This window comes from Hyalella azteca, unplaced genomic scaffold (genome assembly GCF_000764305.2).
Source record: "Hyalella azteca isolate HAZT.00-mixed unplaced genomic scaffold, Hazt_2.0.2 contig16679, whole genome shotgun sequence".
Taxonomy (NCBI): Eukaryota; Metazoa; Arthropoda; class Malacostraca; order Amphipoda; family Hyalellidae; genus Hyalella; species Hyalella azteca.
The window spans coordinates 415,045-430,946 of record NW_025946489.1 but is presented as its reverse complement, the minus strand read 5'-3'; the positions used below and the strand labels follow the sequence as shown (position 1 = coordinate 430,946).

Below are 15,902 nucleotides of genomic sequence, written 5' to 3'. Positions count from 1 at the left end.
CACAGAGCAGACAGTGACGCCTCCAGGGAACGTCAGATTGAAGAATTCAACGTATTCAAGAGTCTAGTCTAGAGTCAAGACAGTTGTTGATTGCATAGCAAGCTGTGAGGTTTACCTGTAGCCGGACGACCAGAAGCATTTCATCATGGCCTCTCAGAGCAGATGGGTTCCTTTGGAGTCTAATCCCGAGGTATTAAATGTTTATGGAATTGGATGTACTAGTCCAAATTGGTTTTATGAGAGTACTTCAGTTGCAATTGGCAGTAAATTGATTGACTGGTGTACAGTACGCACAGCACAAGTTCACAACCAAAACTTGCATTGCCCGAAGTCCGAACGATCAAGTTAGGTTCCCATGTTGCCTTTCTTCGTTCTTTTCGATTATGAAGTAATGAACGGTATTTTAAAATCAGGTGGCATGGAATGTAAGGCTTATAGATTACTACAATTAGTCACAATTTCGTATGGATGGTGTAAAATTTCATATCTTCCATTTTTTATTCTAATAGATTAATTCTTGATTGTGGAATATTATTTTACCTATCTTTATAATTCTTGATATCATATATCTACTATACCTATTAATAATAAGTTCATTCTACGATTCTAATAATGGACATAGTAATTTTATTAGCTGGTGATAAATCATGGCTTTAAACAGCATCTGATTTGTCATTTGTTACTGATTTCTCTGGTGTTGCCAGACGCCAGCTGTAATAAAAGTATGAGGCGCAGTGTGCACTGAAACGCCATTTTAGTCTAACGTGGTAATGATTTGTTGTATAGGTAGGATTAAATTGATAGACCTGTTGAGTGTTGTCAATGACTAAGAGAGCATTTCATGGAGTAAATTTTCCTTTTGTTGTTACATCTTAGTCTTACTTGCATGATGGAAGTTAAACACTGAGAACCACAAATAATAATTGATGGAAATAATTTGCTTGTCTTCATATTTCAGGTCCTGAACAAGGTGAGCGAGCAAGGATACCGCTGTTAATACTCACATTAAGGTAATCTTCTTAAAACTGTACCATAATTTGTTTAACATGTTTGTCATTTTCATTTTTCTAGCTCTAGTTAACGTTACTTATTAGTACTAACTACACTAACTTGCTGTAGTGTTATCAGCGGCCTTTGCGCAAGTGTCCAGGCAGTCTAAAATCAATACGGTTCAGGTGGCTTGGTTTGGTACACGTTGCATGATCTGAGTCATCGCCTCAAAGATCTGTCGATTGCTTGTATTGAACCAATATTCACACAATCCGTAGTCAAGAGAACCAGCTATTCCTTCCCTTCTCTCTGAAACTGCCGAGCGTTCTCGAGTTGTTGCCTTTCCTTCCGTTATAGGATTTGCGTGAAGCATTAACGTGATCGACAGTGGTTGCTACATTCAATTGTCAATTCCCAACCTTATTGAAACTCCAAATTCTACCGTCAAGGTCAAACAAATAAATACTGTGATTAGGCATATGATCGTATTTTTAGTACATAGTGATTAGTTGAGTTGGCAGAAAGCGCACTTTTCGATTGATGGATTACCACAACTCGTAAAGTAGATTTTGGTTTCCTTCTATAGGCTTCGGTAGTAAAGTTTGCGATGATCGAAGCCTAACAACTCGACGCAAATTAATGTAGTTTTTGAGCTATGGGTTACCCGCTTGATTTCATTTTCTCGGAAAGGAATGCGCAAACGCTGTAAGTTCTACGCCCATGGTCTCGAGTCTTGGCTATGTCGAAATTGAAACGGAGTGATGTTGACCACTAATTTGCCGATTTCCTACCGACTTAGTTACTTTCAAAGCGGCTAGAACTTGTGCGAAGTAAGCCCTTGATTGCATTACCGATTACGGCCTTAAGTAAATGTTAAAATACTAGCCTTCTATGAAAAGTTCGTCACTACAACGGAATGTTTATTTTTTGCCGCGACCGTCAAACTAATCTTGCATCATGCATTATTACTCAAGGCTTAGTCACTCTGACGGCCGGCTCAATACCCGGTGTGCCTCTCTGCTGTCATTTATTGATTTGCACCGCTCCCAACGCTAGTCTCTATTCAAGTTTTATTATAAGAAAATCTGATGGACATAAGATAAACTTTTGTAGCGCTCGTCCATGTCAATTTGGCTGAAAGAATAGAATCAGAAGAATTCCAAATATGAAATTTGTTAATCCTTTTTTTCACCGAGATATGCTTCATAATCTTATCAGTGTATCATTATCGGTCTTCTCTCAAATTTTGACCTTAAACCTCGGAGCACTTGTAAAACATGAAGCTAATTTTAGGATTAGTGTTAAGTTTTAATTCAAATGGATTCTGTAAATCGCAACCTATTAGTCCGGCGCCAGCAATGCGACTTCAGGCCATGCATCCAGCAGTACCAGCCGATAGTCGCTATTCTTGTTGTCTTGTACTGACGCCTAACCAGACTAAACCAGTCGGTACTCGGTACGTCCACTATCTGTTTTCCTGTCTGCTCGAGTAGAGGCTAGTGCAAAAATAGATTTTTTTCCGACTACTAACTGCATAGGATGTGCAAAATTTATCTTTTCAGAATACTTGTCTGCTTCGGCTGTGCATTTTTTTTTTAAATCGCTGTCGATGCCAAGCAAATAATGGAGTCGAATCGTCTCAATTTTTCTAATACGCTCGTCGAAAGGTTTTGGTGGAAGATAGGAAACCTCTTCACGCGATTATGAAGTAATTTTCGATTGACTCTCGAAGTACATGGATGAACAAATAACCGACGCACCTAGCAGTTGTATACCTAACTAACCTAACTTTTCTCGGGGAACCGTATCTGAGGGAATTTTGTAACTTCAGTGACTACAAAACCACACAGTTACTCAGCTTCAGCTCCGCAGCGAAGCCCTTCAACGTCTCCCTGCTTCCATTCTTTGATTCATAATCTCGTTCTCCTTCCTGCTTTCAGGATTACATTTTAATATGGTGTTGCCTGTGCAATAGCGACATTCTTCGGATCTCGTTGCTGGAAGTTATCGAAGCTAAATGTGAATGAATGTTTCTGAGGATTGATAATAAAATGTAATGTTGGTGCTTCCGAGGACAGGTGATTTTTAATTGACGCTTAATTTTCAGATATTCGTGTTTATCGTTCTGTTAAACATGGGAAGTTTCGTATAAGCCAACACACTCGTTCAGTTGCTATAGATTGAATTTTTCTAGTTTTACGGCTAATTAGGTTACAAACTTACAAGGCGCGGCCATGCCTCATTGTACTAAACAGTTAGTTGCAATGTTATGTTCATAGAATGTACAATGTGTATTCAGATTAATGTGACTGTTGGAAGTTCGCCTTCATTCCTATATAGGCCGTTAGATAAATTTTATAAGATAATCCAGGCTGAATGGTGATACCGTAGCGCTTGAGTAATTTAATAGTCTCTATAAATTATCAACTTGATGGGCATAATTTCCCTCACAAGTGTTAACCAAGGCATTTCCAGTTCCTGACAGGACTGGGTGTGCCTGAGAGCACCCGAGTGAGCGATGTGCTAGGACTGGACGAGGGCCTGTTGGCTATGGTGCCTAAGCCTGTCTATGCCCTGTTGCTGCTCTATCCCCTCACTGATAAGGTAAGGAGCTTGCTTGCGTGTCGACACTAACCCTGGCAGTGGCTGACTACAGTCTTGGTAAAGTCAATGCACTGCTTTATATTAATAAAACACGCCGATTTTTTGTCGATGATTTATTGCCTTTCAACGGCTTGGATGTTTGTCACTAAAAAATTCATTTTCGAATAAAGTTTTCCTATTGGATATCTGGTGGGTTTCATTTTGTGGAAGTTTTTTCGTGGTCATAGATTCTAAAGTCAAGAGTGGGTTTTCACGTTATCTTGATTCACGAATTTTTCACCGCATTTCTGTAATTCGATTATAGTCCGAATACTGAATTTTGAATTTCAAAATGTTCTTTTCAACGTGACCAACACAAAGGCTACTGTTGCCCTGAGGTCCCTTTTAGTCTACAAGAAGTGTAATCTCTTGTCACTCATTCTGAAGAAATCGCTTCTATTTATTCGCCTCAAGACCAGTTCAGTAAGCAAATTATCATTGCCTGCCGCAGTGCCTCTATTTGACTTCAAAGGCCGTATTATCAGAACTCGCTCTGAAGTACACATGATGACCGATATCTCGCCTGTGATTGGTGGTTTTAGCTTGGAAATCAGTCAGTGACTGGCTGACCCAGTAAGAGCTGGTGACCATTTTGATTGTACGGTACCTATTCATTATTGCTATGTTTCAGAGCGAACAATTCAAAGCTGAGCAAGAGTCAGCCATTGAGGACGGTGGCCAGGACATTTCCAGCGACCTGTTCTACATGAAGCAGTACGTCGGGAACGCTTGCGGAGCTGTGGCCCTCATACACGCTCTCGCCAACAACGCTCAGAGGCAAGCCTTGTTTTCCCTACATTAATAATATTGATATTAGTGCGATTATTAATGGTACTATATGTATGATTATATTTTCTAGCCGACAACACCCAACTTTATTTCGGATTCATGACTCGTCTAGACTATCTCGCACTAAAATCCTGTTTAGAACTTACTGCAAATTTTCATTTTGGTTTTATCAATAGTTGGTTAACACTATTTAGGAAAGCGTCGATTGCTCTGTCATATTCCGCTACCCTATGCGAGGGTTGCGTTCAAATTATAAAAAGGGCCTAGAGAACGTGCATGCTTGAAGTCGTATGTGAGTGAGCTGGTGTATAAATTAAGTTCATTTAGCACTTGACACTATAACTTAGCTTTTATTTATTATTAGTAACTAGATTCTTACGGCCTTAACATTCGATTGAAATGCAGTAATCAGTGCAGCAGGTAGAATATTGATGCAAGAATTTTACTTCCAAAACTGTGCAAAAATTCTCTCCAGTGAAACTGGATGTGCATTGAATTTTTACTCTATAATAGGGATTAAAGGTGTTGGTGTTCACAGAATTGCATGGAGCGATGGCCCCCTGAAGACATTCCTGGAGAAGACCGCCTCCATGAGCCCTGAAGAGCGCGGCCATGCCCTAGAGGAGGACGACACGCTCGCTGCCATGCACGAGAGCTGCGCTTCGGGGGGACAGACCGCCGTCAGTAGCCACAATCTTGGCTCATCTCTTGGCTAATCCCAATCTAATTTAATTAATCGGCCAAAATCATCGCGGACACTCATTTTGTGTCTGTATCGGTTTCGCTGAACACGATAAAATTTGTCAGTCTTTAAGGGCACAACTCGTCGGAATCACGAGTTGTGCCCCATAATTTGCCCCTTCAGATAATTTTTTTTTTTTGCATAAAATAAAATCATCGGTTGCGGTCATGGAATCGATAGCCGCTTTCCATGTTCGATGTGTCGGGAGACCTGCTACTGTAAGCAGAATTTCACGTTTAATTGCAGTTCTTTAGCATTGTAATCGGATGCTTTGTAACCGATGCTTCTAACATGAGCGTGACTATTAGTTGAATGCTAAAGGATTAATTACATTTTTGAGTAATTTATTACTGTTCAAACTTCGTAATTGGGAATGGAGATTGAGGCCCCAGCGACAAATTAATAGCGAAGTTTCGCACTTCAAGTAGGCGAATCGTCAATCACCATTACTAAGTATTACAAAATAACTAAAACCCCCCCAAAATTCTCATTTTCAGGCTCCTAATAGGGACGACAAACTGGATACCCACTTCATTGCCTTCGTCAACGTCGACAACACTCTATACGAGCTTGGTAACTATTTCTAAACAGGCTTGATTAATTTCTAAGTTTGTGAACTTGTGAAAGATGGTGACAATATGTTCTCCTTTGTGAGCTCTGGCTCTTGCGCAATTTAAGATTAGATTACATGCCAGAAGTATTCTGGAAACGGGAGCATTTTTTTTTTCTCAGATGGACGCAAGAAGTTCCCGATCAACCACGGTGGAACTTCGGACGAAACTTTCCTCATCGTAAGTTTTACTTCTTTAAAGTGTAATTCTGAATAAAGTATCGAGTGATCGCTAAAATGATAGAACTGTTGACTTGTAGAGGTAGGATAACTTTTTCATTTCAAATCGCGCCTAATTGGATGCGACTGGTCTATGTGATTATCAAAATGCGCTCACTACCTAACATTATCTTATTTTACAGGATGGTGCGAACATCCTCCGCAGTTTCATGGAGCGCGATACGAAGGAATCTCGTTTCGCTGTCTTGGCTTTGACGGCTGCCGAGTAAATAGTTATGAATGCTGTTCGTTTTAACTACTTCGGTCGTGAGCCTTGAAAACCAATTAAGTTAGATGTTCTTTGATGCTGTCTTAATATTATCATCGTTATCTTGCCATGCGATTCGTGATCTTCGATCGATCAACCAACAAGTATTTCTTGCCTTGTGTGACCGTAATGTGGCATCGCCTTGTGTTCACGTGCCTTTCACAAATTATCACTTGATCTTCTATTATTACCACCTCTTACATTCCATTCAGTGTCTTAAGTTATTAGGTCTTCGAAATTTGTACACGAATTTCAACGTTGTCGCTAGTCATCTCAAACAACGGAGCCTTGAATACCAGTGCCTAAATCCATGTAGGAATTGACTCATGAACGGATAAATATTTCCTACTTGACTATCACTCGTACGTGCATCTCTCTATGTCGACACTTTCACGAGGAGTTTTTACAATCATTATGAACACGAGCGAGCGGAGTGCCATGCACGCACGTGTTAGTGTGAAAACTCCCAACTTATGCTGTGGAAGGAAATATCTGAAGACACGTTTGATTTTTTTTTCTGATTATTAGTCTCCATATGAGATTAAATGGAATCTCTCGCCGTTGTGCTTGATGGCGAAGCTCATCGTTCTCGTTAGATTTTGTTTGCTGTAAACGCATTAAAACTCATTGGAACACTTTATTTGACTTTTTTCCCCCGATTCAAAAGTCTTCTACCAATAATAGCTACTATTTCCAAATGCCATGGTATGAATAACTTGCCCGATTGTTGGCTGAAGAAAATACTTCGGTCAAGGAACGGGACACGCTGAGGCTTCGAATTTTTAAATTCACTTCATGTGAACATCGTACCGTCATGTTCTACATCTATACTACTCGCATTGTTGAGTTAATCTATCTTCAGTGTGAGTGGTGATGGCAAAGACTATTTTAACGCGGATTACGACTGAATTTTTTTTACAACGACTAAATCATCGAGTTCGCTACTTCAGTCGCGGTGCTATCCGACAATCCTACACATTGTACGGAGTTCGTGGATTAAGTGCTCGGAGTCTAGTAACGCAAATGTATAGGAGTTATGGGGGTGAACATCCAGGATTCTCGTGTTGGAATATCACCAAAAGCTAAATTTTTATTGTTGGTGAGAGATGGGAAAAGTGGATCGAATTTTCAAAGGGTTTTAAAATTGGTTGGTGACAGATTTAATATTTAATCTATTCAAAGTAGTTTATTATAGGATTTAAATGAAACGAAGGTAACATGAAGTCTCGTTTCCAATATGAATGTTTGTTTTGACGGGGGTCCTTGTTTTTAATCGGAAAACGTAAGCCTTATATTAGCAAATAAATGAAATTCTATTTTTTCAACCTGACTTTATCAATTGAATATCTTTAATTATATTAATTCAGGGCAACGCTATTGGTTGACGTGCTATATATTGTGCTATAGTAGTCCGTAGACTATGTTGAACTGCAAAATCTGAAGAATCTCAAACTGGACCATTGGTCCGATACCAACAGCGTTTGGCACCATCAGAATAGTTATACCTCAAATACCGTTTCTGTCAAAAAAAAAAAAAACTTTGTAAGGTATTCCGTGATATTTTGATGCACACAGTGACAGTACTGAATAACAGTATAACACTGTCTGTGTGACTGTGTCTGTACCCTACCCGATACATTTGGCCCTTCCTTGAATGCAACATAAACAGAATTGTTGGTTGAAAATTGTAACACACCTAGTAAAAACAGCCTGTTTTTCACCCATTATCACTCTGAAGATGCGTTTTTTTTCACACCTAAGGATACAACGAAACTCGGGTAATGGAACTCGCTACTATGAAATCAGAAACATCACAAACGTGAGACCTGTTTCTATAGCACACCGTTAATTGTCAGTAGTGCGTGGTTTAATAACAAAGGATAACTTTTCAAATTATTTTGTTTGCGAGTAAAGAGATTATTCCTGAGCGCCCCACCGCCGAGTTCGCGGTTTCTGACAGCATGTCTCAATTGTGGGGTTATCATGCAGGTAAGATTCCTTGCATTTCCCGTCTCTGCCTCTCTCGTGCGGGAAGCCGACGTCCCGTGTAAGCGGCCTCTTGTTCGAGTGTCTTAGTTTCTGTTGCTTTTCACCAGGCTCTCCTTGTCACTTCGTCTCTTTGAGATGCTACCGCACCTTTTTTTGAAACTGGATAATTTAGACCTTCCGCCTTGTGGGTGATGATTAATTTAAGATTTTGAACAATTGAGACCTTCCGCCTTGCTGTCGATGTTATATTTTGACCTTCGGTGCGAAATACTTGATAGCTGAAGCCCTAGCAAACCATTATACTACTACTACTTGTAAGTAAAGCCTAGCGCTGCAATTATACAGGTGCTACTGGTACGAATAGCTGCATCAGAAATTTTATTTTGAATTGTGGAATCACGAAGAATGCGAAATGGGTTGTAATAAAAATGTGAACTTTTTATGCTATACTACAACCCCCGGCAAAAATTATGGATCACCGGCCTCGGAGGATGTTCATTCAGTTGTTTAACTTGGTAGAAAAAAACAGATCACAGACATGACACAAAACTAAAGTCATTTAAAATGGCAACTTTCTGGCTTTTAGAAACACTATAAGAAACCAATAAAAAAATTGTGCAGTCAGTAACTGCTATTTTTTAGACCAAGCAGAGGGAAAAAATATGGAATCACTCAATTCTGAGGAAAAAATTATGGAATCATTAAAAACAAAAGAACACCTCGACTAACACATCACTAGTATATTGTTGCATCACCTCTGGCTTTTATAACAGCTTGCAGTCTCTGAGGCATGGACTTAATGCGTGACAAACAGTACTCTTCGTCAACCTGCCTCCAACTTTCGCTGATTGTTGTTGCCAGATCAGCTTTGCAGGTTGGAGCCCTGTCACGGACCATTTTCTTCAACTTCCACCAAAGATTTTCAATTGGATTAAGATCCGGACTATTTGCAGGCCATGACATTGACCTTATGTGTCTTTTTTCAAGGAATGTTTTTACAGTTTTTGCTCTATGGCAAGATGCATTATCATCTTGGAAAAATGATTTCATCATCCCCAAACATCTTTTCAATTGATGGAATAAGAAAAGTGTCCAAAATATCAACGTAAACTAGTGCATTTATTGAAGATATTATGACAGCCATCTCCCCAATGCCTTTACCTGACATACAGCCAAATATCATCAATGGCTGTGGAAATTTGCATGTTCTCTTAAGGCAGTCATCTTTATAAACCTCATTGGAACAGCACCAACAAAAGTTCCAGCATCATCACCTTCCCCAATGCAGATTCGAGATTTATCACTGAATATGACTTTCATCCAGTCATCCACAGTCCAAGATTGATTTTCCTTAGCCCATTGTAACCTTTTTTTCTGTTTTGGTGTTAATGATGGCTTTCGTTTAGCTTTTCTGTATGTAAATCCCATTTCCTTTAGACGGTTTCTTACAGTTCGGTCACAGACGTTAACTCCAGTTTCCTCCCATTCGTTCCTCATTTGTTTTATTGTGCATTTTCGGTTTTTGAGACATATTGCTTTAAGTTTTCTGTCTTGACGCTCTGATGTCTTCCTTGGTCTACCAGTATGTTTGACTTTAACAACCTTCCCATATTGTTTTTATTTAGTCCAGATTTTAGACACAGCTGACTGTGAACAACCAACATCTTTTGCAACATTGCGTGATGATTTACCCTCTTTTAAGGGCAACATTGCGTGATGATTTACCCTCTTTTAAGAGTTTGATAATCCTCTCCTTTGTTTCAATTGACATCTCTCGTTTTGGAGCCATGATTCATGTCAGTCCACTTGGTGCAGCAGCTCTCCAAGGTGTGATCACTCCTTTGTAGATGCAGACTAACGAGCAGATCTAATTCGATGCAGGTGTTAGTTTTGGGGATGAAAATTTACAGGGTGATTCCATAAATTTTTCCTCAGAATTGAGTGATTCCATATTCTTTCCTTCTGCTTGGTCTAAAAAAATAACCGTTACTGACTGCACAATTTTTTTTCTTTATTTCTTATAGTGTTTCTTAAAGCCATAAAGTTGCCATTTGAAATGACTTTAGTTTTGTGTCATGTCTGTGATCTGCTTTTTTTCTACCAAGTTAAACAACTGAATGAAGAAAAAAAATCAATGAACATCCTCCGAGGCCGGTGATTCCATAATTTTTGCCAGGGGTTGTAGATACGTATATTAAATTTTTATTCAATATCATTTAGATTTCATTCAAACGTCAAACACAACCATGCAGGGTTTTCCATTATATATTATATCCATTATATATTCGTGAAGTTTGTTCCTGTGTTTGAAACCTAGTCCTGCGAATGCGATTATAGCACAATTTCATTATACCTGTCGTGCGAGGACCTTAGCCTGAATTTTTATCACAAATTGGGGAATCGTGGGACATTGGAATTATATTGTAGGAAGCTGTATATTGTAGGAAGCTAGTGTGTGTTTGTTGTTTGCGAAGCGTTGTATGGCAATATATAGGAGCTGTGTATAATATAGGGTGCACAATATCGACGGGAATATTAGAATATTATTGATTATTTGCTGATCTTCTAGTCGGGCGTAACTATTAGGCACTACAGAAACGCGAATTATAACAGAAGAGTTTGCCTGAAATAATAATGAAGTAATTGAACTATCTTCAAATTGAATGAGAACGCAAATCAAGATTTTTAAAAACTCAAGAACAGGAGTCTACATGGGTTTATTTTTTTTTTCTTTCTTTTTTTTTTTTTGTTGAAAATGAGGCTTCGAACAGGTCGTTTGAAAAAAACAGCTTCAGCGAGTTATTTGCAATTATTATTATTATTATTGCAGTAAGACGATTGAATACATAACAGTTCAGTGATTCGTTCGTATAAAACGTGCCGGGTTGGTCATCCAAAATCTCTTCATATTTCTTGAAGTTAAGATCCAGGCGAATCTCATGGATTTATCCAGCATAACAATGTTAGTTTTCACAGCAAGAAATTTGTTGTGTTATAGTTATACTAAAATTATCTAACTCTAACTTAACATTACTTATGACATACTGTATATTGTTGTCTATGCCGACGAATATTGCAAACAATTGTTACCGGATCAAGAGACACGAAAATAGCAGATGGCAAGCTGAAATTTTGAAAGTTAGAGGTTTTGAATTTTGAACAACTTATAGGTTCGCTATTTTTTGCTCGGAGTCGGCGAGAAAATGTAAAACTCTTCATTTTTATCATCAGAAATATTTGTAAAAATTTCTTGACAAAAGTTGCCTCAGTTGGAAATTATAATTTTTGAAAATATTAAATAAGATATATTAAGATAATGAAAAATACGAGTTTTAAAGTATTATTGGACGGCCTAAAGGCGAACGCGAAAGCAAATTATACAAGTAATCCAATTAGTATACATATGTTTGAAGACTGATCGAAATGGCGTAGAATATATCATTATAAGACCATTGTATCTGAAGTTACTTGCCTTATAGATTTTATTAATTTTTGCTACTACAGATACGAAAAAATATATAGAAGATAACGTAGATAAACGCTTACAGCTTATACAAATAAGTCGACAAAGTTTCTAGTGATGGATAAATAAAACAGTAGTTGTTTAATTTTTAACTGGCCAGCGTCAAAATTTAGTTCCATGTTATTTATAATTTAGTTCATACGTTCATCGTTATTTCTGCACTCCATCTTTAAAATCGCGGAGTTGGAAAAAAATCGTCTATTCAACATTTACATATTGGTCACATATTCATTGAAAAAACTGTCATTGAAAAACCAAAATGACGGATTGAGGAAAAATTGCGATTATTGTACCTTCACTACAGTCAAATTATGTTGTTCTATGAAACTTTATTGTCAAATGAGTTATAACAGCAGTAAAACACGCTTTAATGAAGATAATTTGTTAAAAATGATCAAAGCATACTACGAAAATACTAAACAATAATTTCTTTGTACGCTTTTAGTGGTATTGACCATAATGCCATATTTTTGCATGTTCCCAGACCATAACATGCAAGAAGAAGAAAATGGGTGCAAACTACATCGACCGGCGAGCACAAGCTACAGACCGCGCACCGGCAGAATCTCTAAGTGCGCGTACAGTAATAATTGGCCAAGAGGGCGCGCCGTTGCGTGCCGAAAGGTGTTAGCGACTCACAAGCGCCAATAAACTTACCGGGTGCTTTATTTACGGAGGCGACGAAGGGGCGGATCCCAGGCATCGTCGACTACCTCTAAACCCACACTCAGATTACATAATTATAAGGTTGGAAAATTAATGGTCAGTCCTGATAGCCTCATCAGTCTGTCGGGGCCAGGGGCGTCTAATGCTGCAACTGGAGTGGCGAGCCATGCGATGTATTGCTGTCATAATCGCTTGAACTTATCTTCACTAGAAAATTATTTACGTTTATCCTTTGCATGCGATAAATTGGCTTCTTTTATGCTCCATATACTTAGTAATAATCGTCTTTTAGTCCTCTTCTAAAGAGATTAAAGAATATCGCGCTAGCAACGGGGAGTCTTACATAAAGGTCTCGTGAAGACAAGACGAAGGTGCTGCTGGAATAAATGAAACTCCTCTTGATATTTTCCCAGAAAAAGTTTTTAGTGTGCAAGTTTTATTAACTAACTCATATGATCCGCATGTGGGTTGTAATTCCTTTCTTATAAATTAACAAGAACATGCAGGGAATAATTTTTACAACATTGTCAACAAGTGCCTTGGAATTTTTCACTTGAAACTCACTGATAATAAATCAACACAAATATTACTGTGTAGGTAGTGTTTATTAAGTGATATGGTCATATGAAAAATAGTGCCGTATTCAAAATTTAAACGCGATTCTTAGCTTAAACTTCGCATATTAAAAAATTCTACTTAATAATTCTTTATAAATAGCAATAAATTGCTCATGGATATTATTGTTTTACGAATTGCGCCATATATCATTGTAAATTGTTGTACATTCGAAGAAACGTGTGGTTATACAGATTTTTTTAATAGAAATAATAACTCTTCATTTCAATTTCCAATAATTTTCGACAACCAATATGGAAATCATTACTTGCAGATTGTTTGTACCAGCTGTTTATTATTATTTCATCATTATTTATCGCATTTTAAGGTCCATTACAACAAAAATCGCACCTTGTATTTTCAAACCGTTAACGCAAAAACTTCGATTATAAGCGTCTCTAAACTTTCAATCGTGAAACTTGTTACTGAGAATAAACCAGTGGTTTTCAAACTTATTTACCTTCTAACCCAATTTAATATACACATTACCTCTCCATTACTCTCGAATTCTTTTGCATCTATTGCATAATTATAGAAGTATTCTGTGTTAAATTTCTACCTAATATGGTAGATTTATAATGATTTAATCTATGTCAAGATACGTTAGAAAAACTCATATCCCACAATGCTCGGCTGTCGGCACCCTCCGTCAGCTGGACAGGCGGGTTCCCCCACAAGCTTCATATTAAAAAAAAATAGAACCTCCGCGGTCTCAAGGTTGAGGTGTTGATAGCATCATTTATCCTCACATTTATCACTTCACCGAGCAGCTGAAATTATATACTATTACTAGCTTTCGTAGTGAAAATATGGGATAAATTCATAGCTTGGAACTGTAATAAAATGACGAGAGATACGATGTAATGAATCTCTACAAGTAATGTCTCGACTGATATTTTTCGATTAAAAGCTTGAACTAGAATGTGGACAGTTAAAATTACAATAATAATACGTTTATTTACGATTAAGATTGTTTTTGAACAGGAAAGCAATTGCTCTTGTTAGATGTTTTGATATGAGACTATTTTTATAAGTGAACTCGTCTGGTACCATGTTGTTGTAAAATGTTGCAGTTTATTTCATCATATGTGCATTAAATTCAACATCGGCAGCGTCATTTTTTCAGAAAATTCTACGTGTGTGTGAAATTCCAGTTAAAATTTTCAAATTAAGAGTGTCAATTATTTTATTGGTCCAATACATCGCTCTCACGTTCATTCATTAAACAGCACCCATGCAGGTCCGTATATATGTACATATACCTCTCCTGAATTAGGTGTGTCTAATACAAAAACCTTTGAGGATCCTTGATAGCTATAGTTTCGTAGTATCATGAGAATCATGTGTAGGTGTGGGCGGTGATGTTTTAGATCACAAGCCCACACGATAATAATAGTATATCATGCCACAAGTCCGACGACCAAATAATGAACCATAAGATTGGATGTTTGTTCTCGACGGTGGGAGTTCACGGTTCTAACTAACTTACTACCTGTCATAAAGATCTTCTAACCTATAGAAGCCTTTAATGCTATACCGACTTACCATCCAGTGCTCCCATTAACTTTAGATGAGTCCATATGGGAGTTCTGATACGCCTTTGTTCAGTGCCATGTATCTGCTATCCTATTTCTACAGCGACGTGTAAACCAAGATTGGAAAATTGACAATTATCTGGAAGTGCATCCATTTTTCTTCAAAAAAGAACTATGTAGGTATTTGTTTTCATTAGTATTCTAATTTTTTTAACTCTGACCAGTTCCGGAAGATGATTATTCATGATTGTCTTAGACAGATAACGTACTTTTTTTTATTTAATTAGTAATCTTTTGTTTTGCGCATGATTGCTCATTGCAATTGTACTTCAAACACGGAAACAACCTATAATGATTACAGGTCTCTATAAGCCGTTTATCTTGTTATATATGGGCAACATTAAAGATATGGAAAAAATTCTAATATTTTAGAAAGGCGCATTTTTTACATTGAGAGCACAAGTAAAAATTATCGTTGGAGTTGCATTCTTGCTCTTCGGTCAATGTTAATATTATTGAGCTGACTATTTATTATTAATATTAAATAACTGATAATTAATATATAACTATATAAATATTAATATATATTAACTATATTAATATATATATTAATAAATAACTAATAATGATTAATAATTAACTAATATATTTTTAATATTAGTTAACATATAGCTGACTTTATGTTAACTATTAAATTAAATTCATACAAAATTTGGCTCAAACAAATATGGCGAATAGTTGTTTGAAGAACCTCTAATGTGCAATGAATTAAATACTAGTTTTATCTTTTATCTAGGCGAATTTTGTATGACATACTAAGGAAATCAGAAAAAAAGACTGACTCCCACATTTCAGCAAATATCTTCAATGTTCGTGAGCTTACATAATCGAGTTGGAGGGCCGAGGTGCTAATGTACCGCAGGAGGGGTCCTGTCTCCCCTCTGGCGCTAGGTGAGGGGAGACGAGGTGCTGTCAGCCCAACAAGGGGTTTACGAAGGGAAGTTGAGGGAAAACGTCCCCTTGTACACGTATAAACGTCATTGTGCGGCTCAGCTGTGGGGAAGAGACAAGGCTTGTTATTTTAGGTACGTTGGAAGTCAGAGACAAACACAGCAAGGAGGGCTGAGAAAACATACGTTAGCCTAGATAATGCATATACTGATTATATATATATACATTTTATTTTATGGTTGTCGAACGCTTACGAAGATGATGACTTTGGGTAGCTTACTGAATATCTTCAGATGCAATTACCCACTGCTAACATGATATTTTTCATGATATATATAGTATGACACTGACAACTCATATAT

The 15,902-nt window shown here is 37.5% G+C and overlaps 1 protein-coding gene across 1 annotated transcript; it reads left to right on the top strand.

The window, feature by feature from the left end:
- The first annotated feature begins 3 nt into the window (after window positions 1-3).
- Window positions 4-6,899, top strand: LOC108667532 (ubiquitin carboxyl-terminal hydrolase isozyme L3). Its single transcript, XM_018154567.2, has 8 exons — window positions 4-190; window positions 959-970; window positions 3,466-3,594; window positions 4,265-4,410; window positions 4,961-5,102; window positions 5,662-5,737; window positions 5,897-5,955; window positions 6,137-6,899. The coding sequence occupies exons 1-8, from the start codon at window positions 146-148 to the stop codon at window positions 6,221-6,223; spliced, it is 696 nt and encodes a 231-aa protein (XP_018010056.1). The 5' UTR covers window positions 4-145; the 3' UTR covers window positions 6,224-6,899.
- The last annotated feature ends 9,003 nt before the right edge of the window (window positions 6,900-15,902 follow it).

Excerpts from the sequence above, each read along its gene's own strand:
- LOC108667532 (XM_018154567.2), top strand. The coding sequence starts at position 146 with ATGGCCTCTCAGAGCAGATGGGTTCCTTTGGAGTCTAATCCCGAG. Across the intron at positions 3,595-4,264 it reads TCTATCCCCTCACTGATAAG|AGCGAACAATTCAAAGCTGA; the intron begins GTAAGGAGCTTG and ends GCTATGTTTCAG. Across the intron at positions 5,738-5,896 it reads CAACACTCTATACGAGCTTG|ATGGACGCAAGAAGTTCCCG; the intron begins GTAACTATTTCT and ends TTTTTTTCTCAG.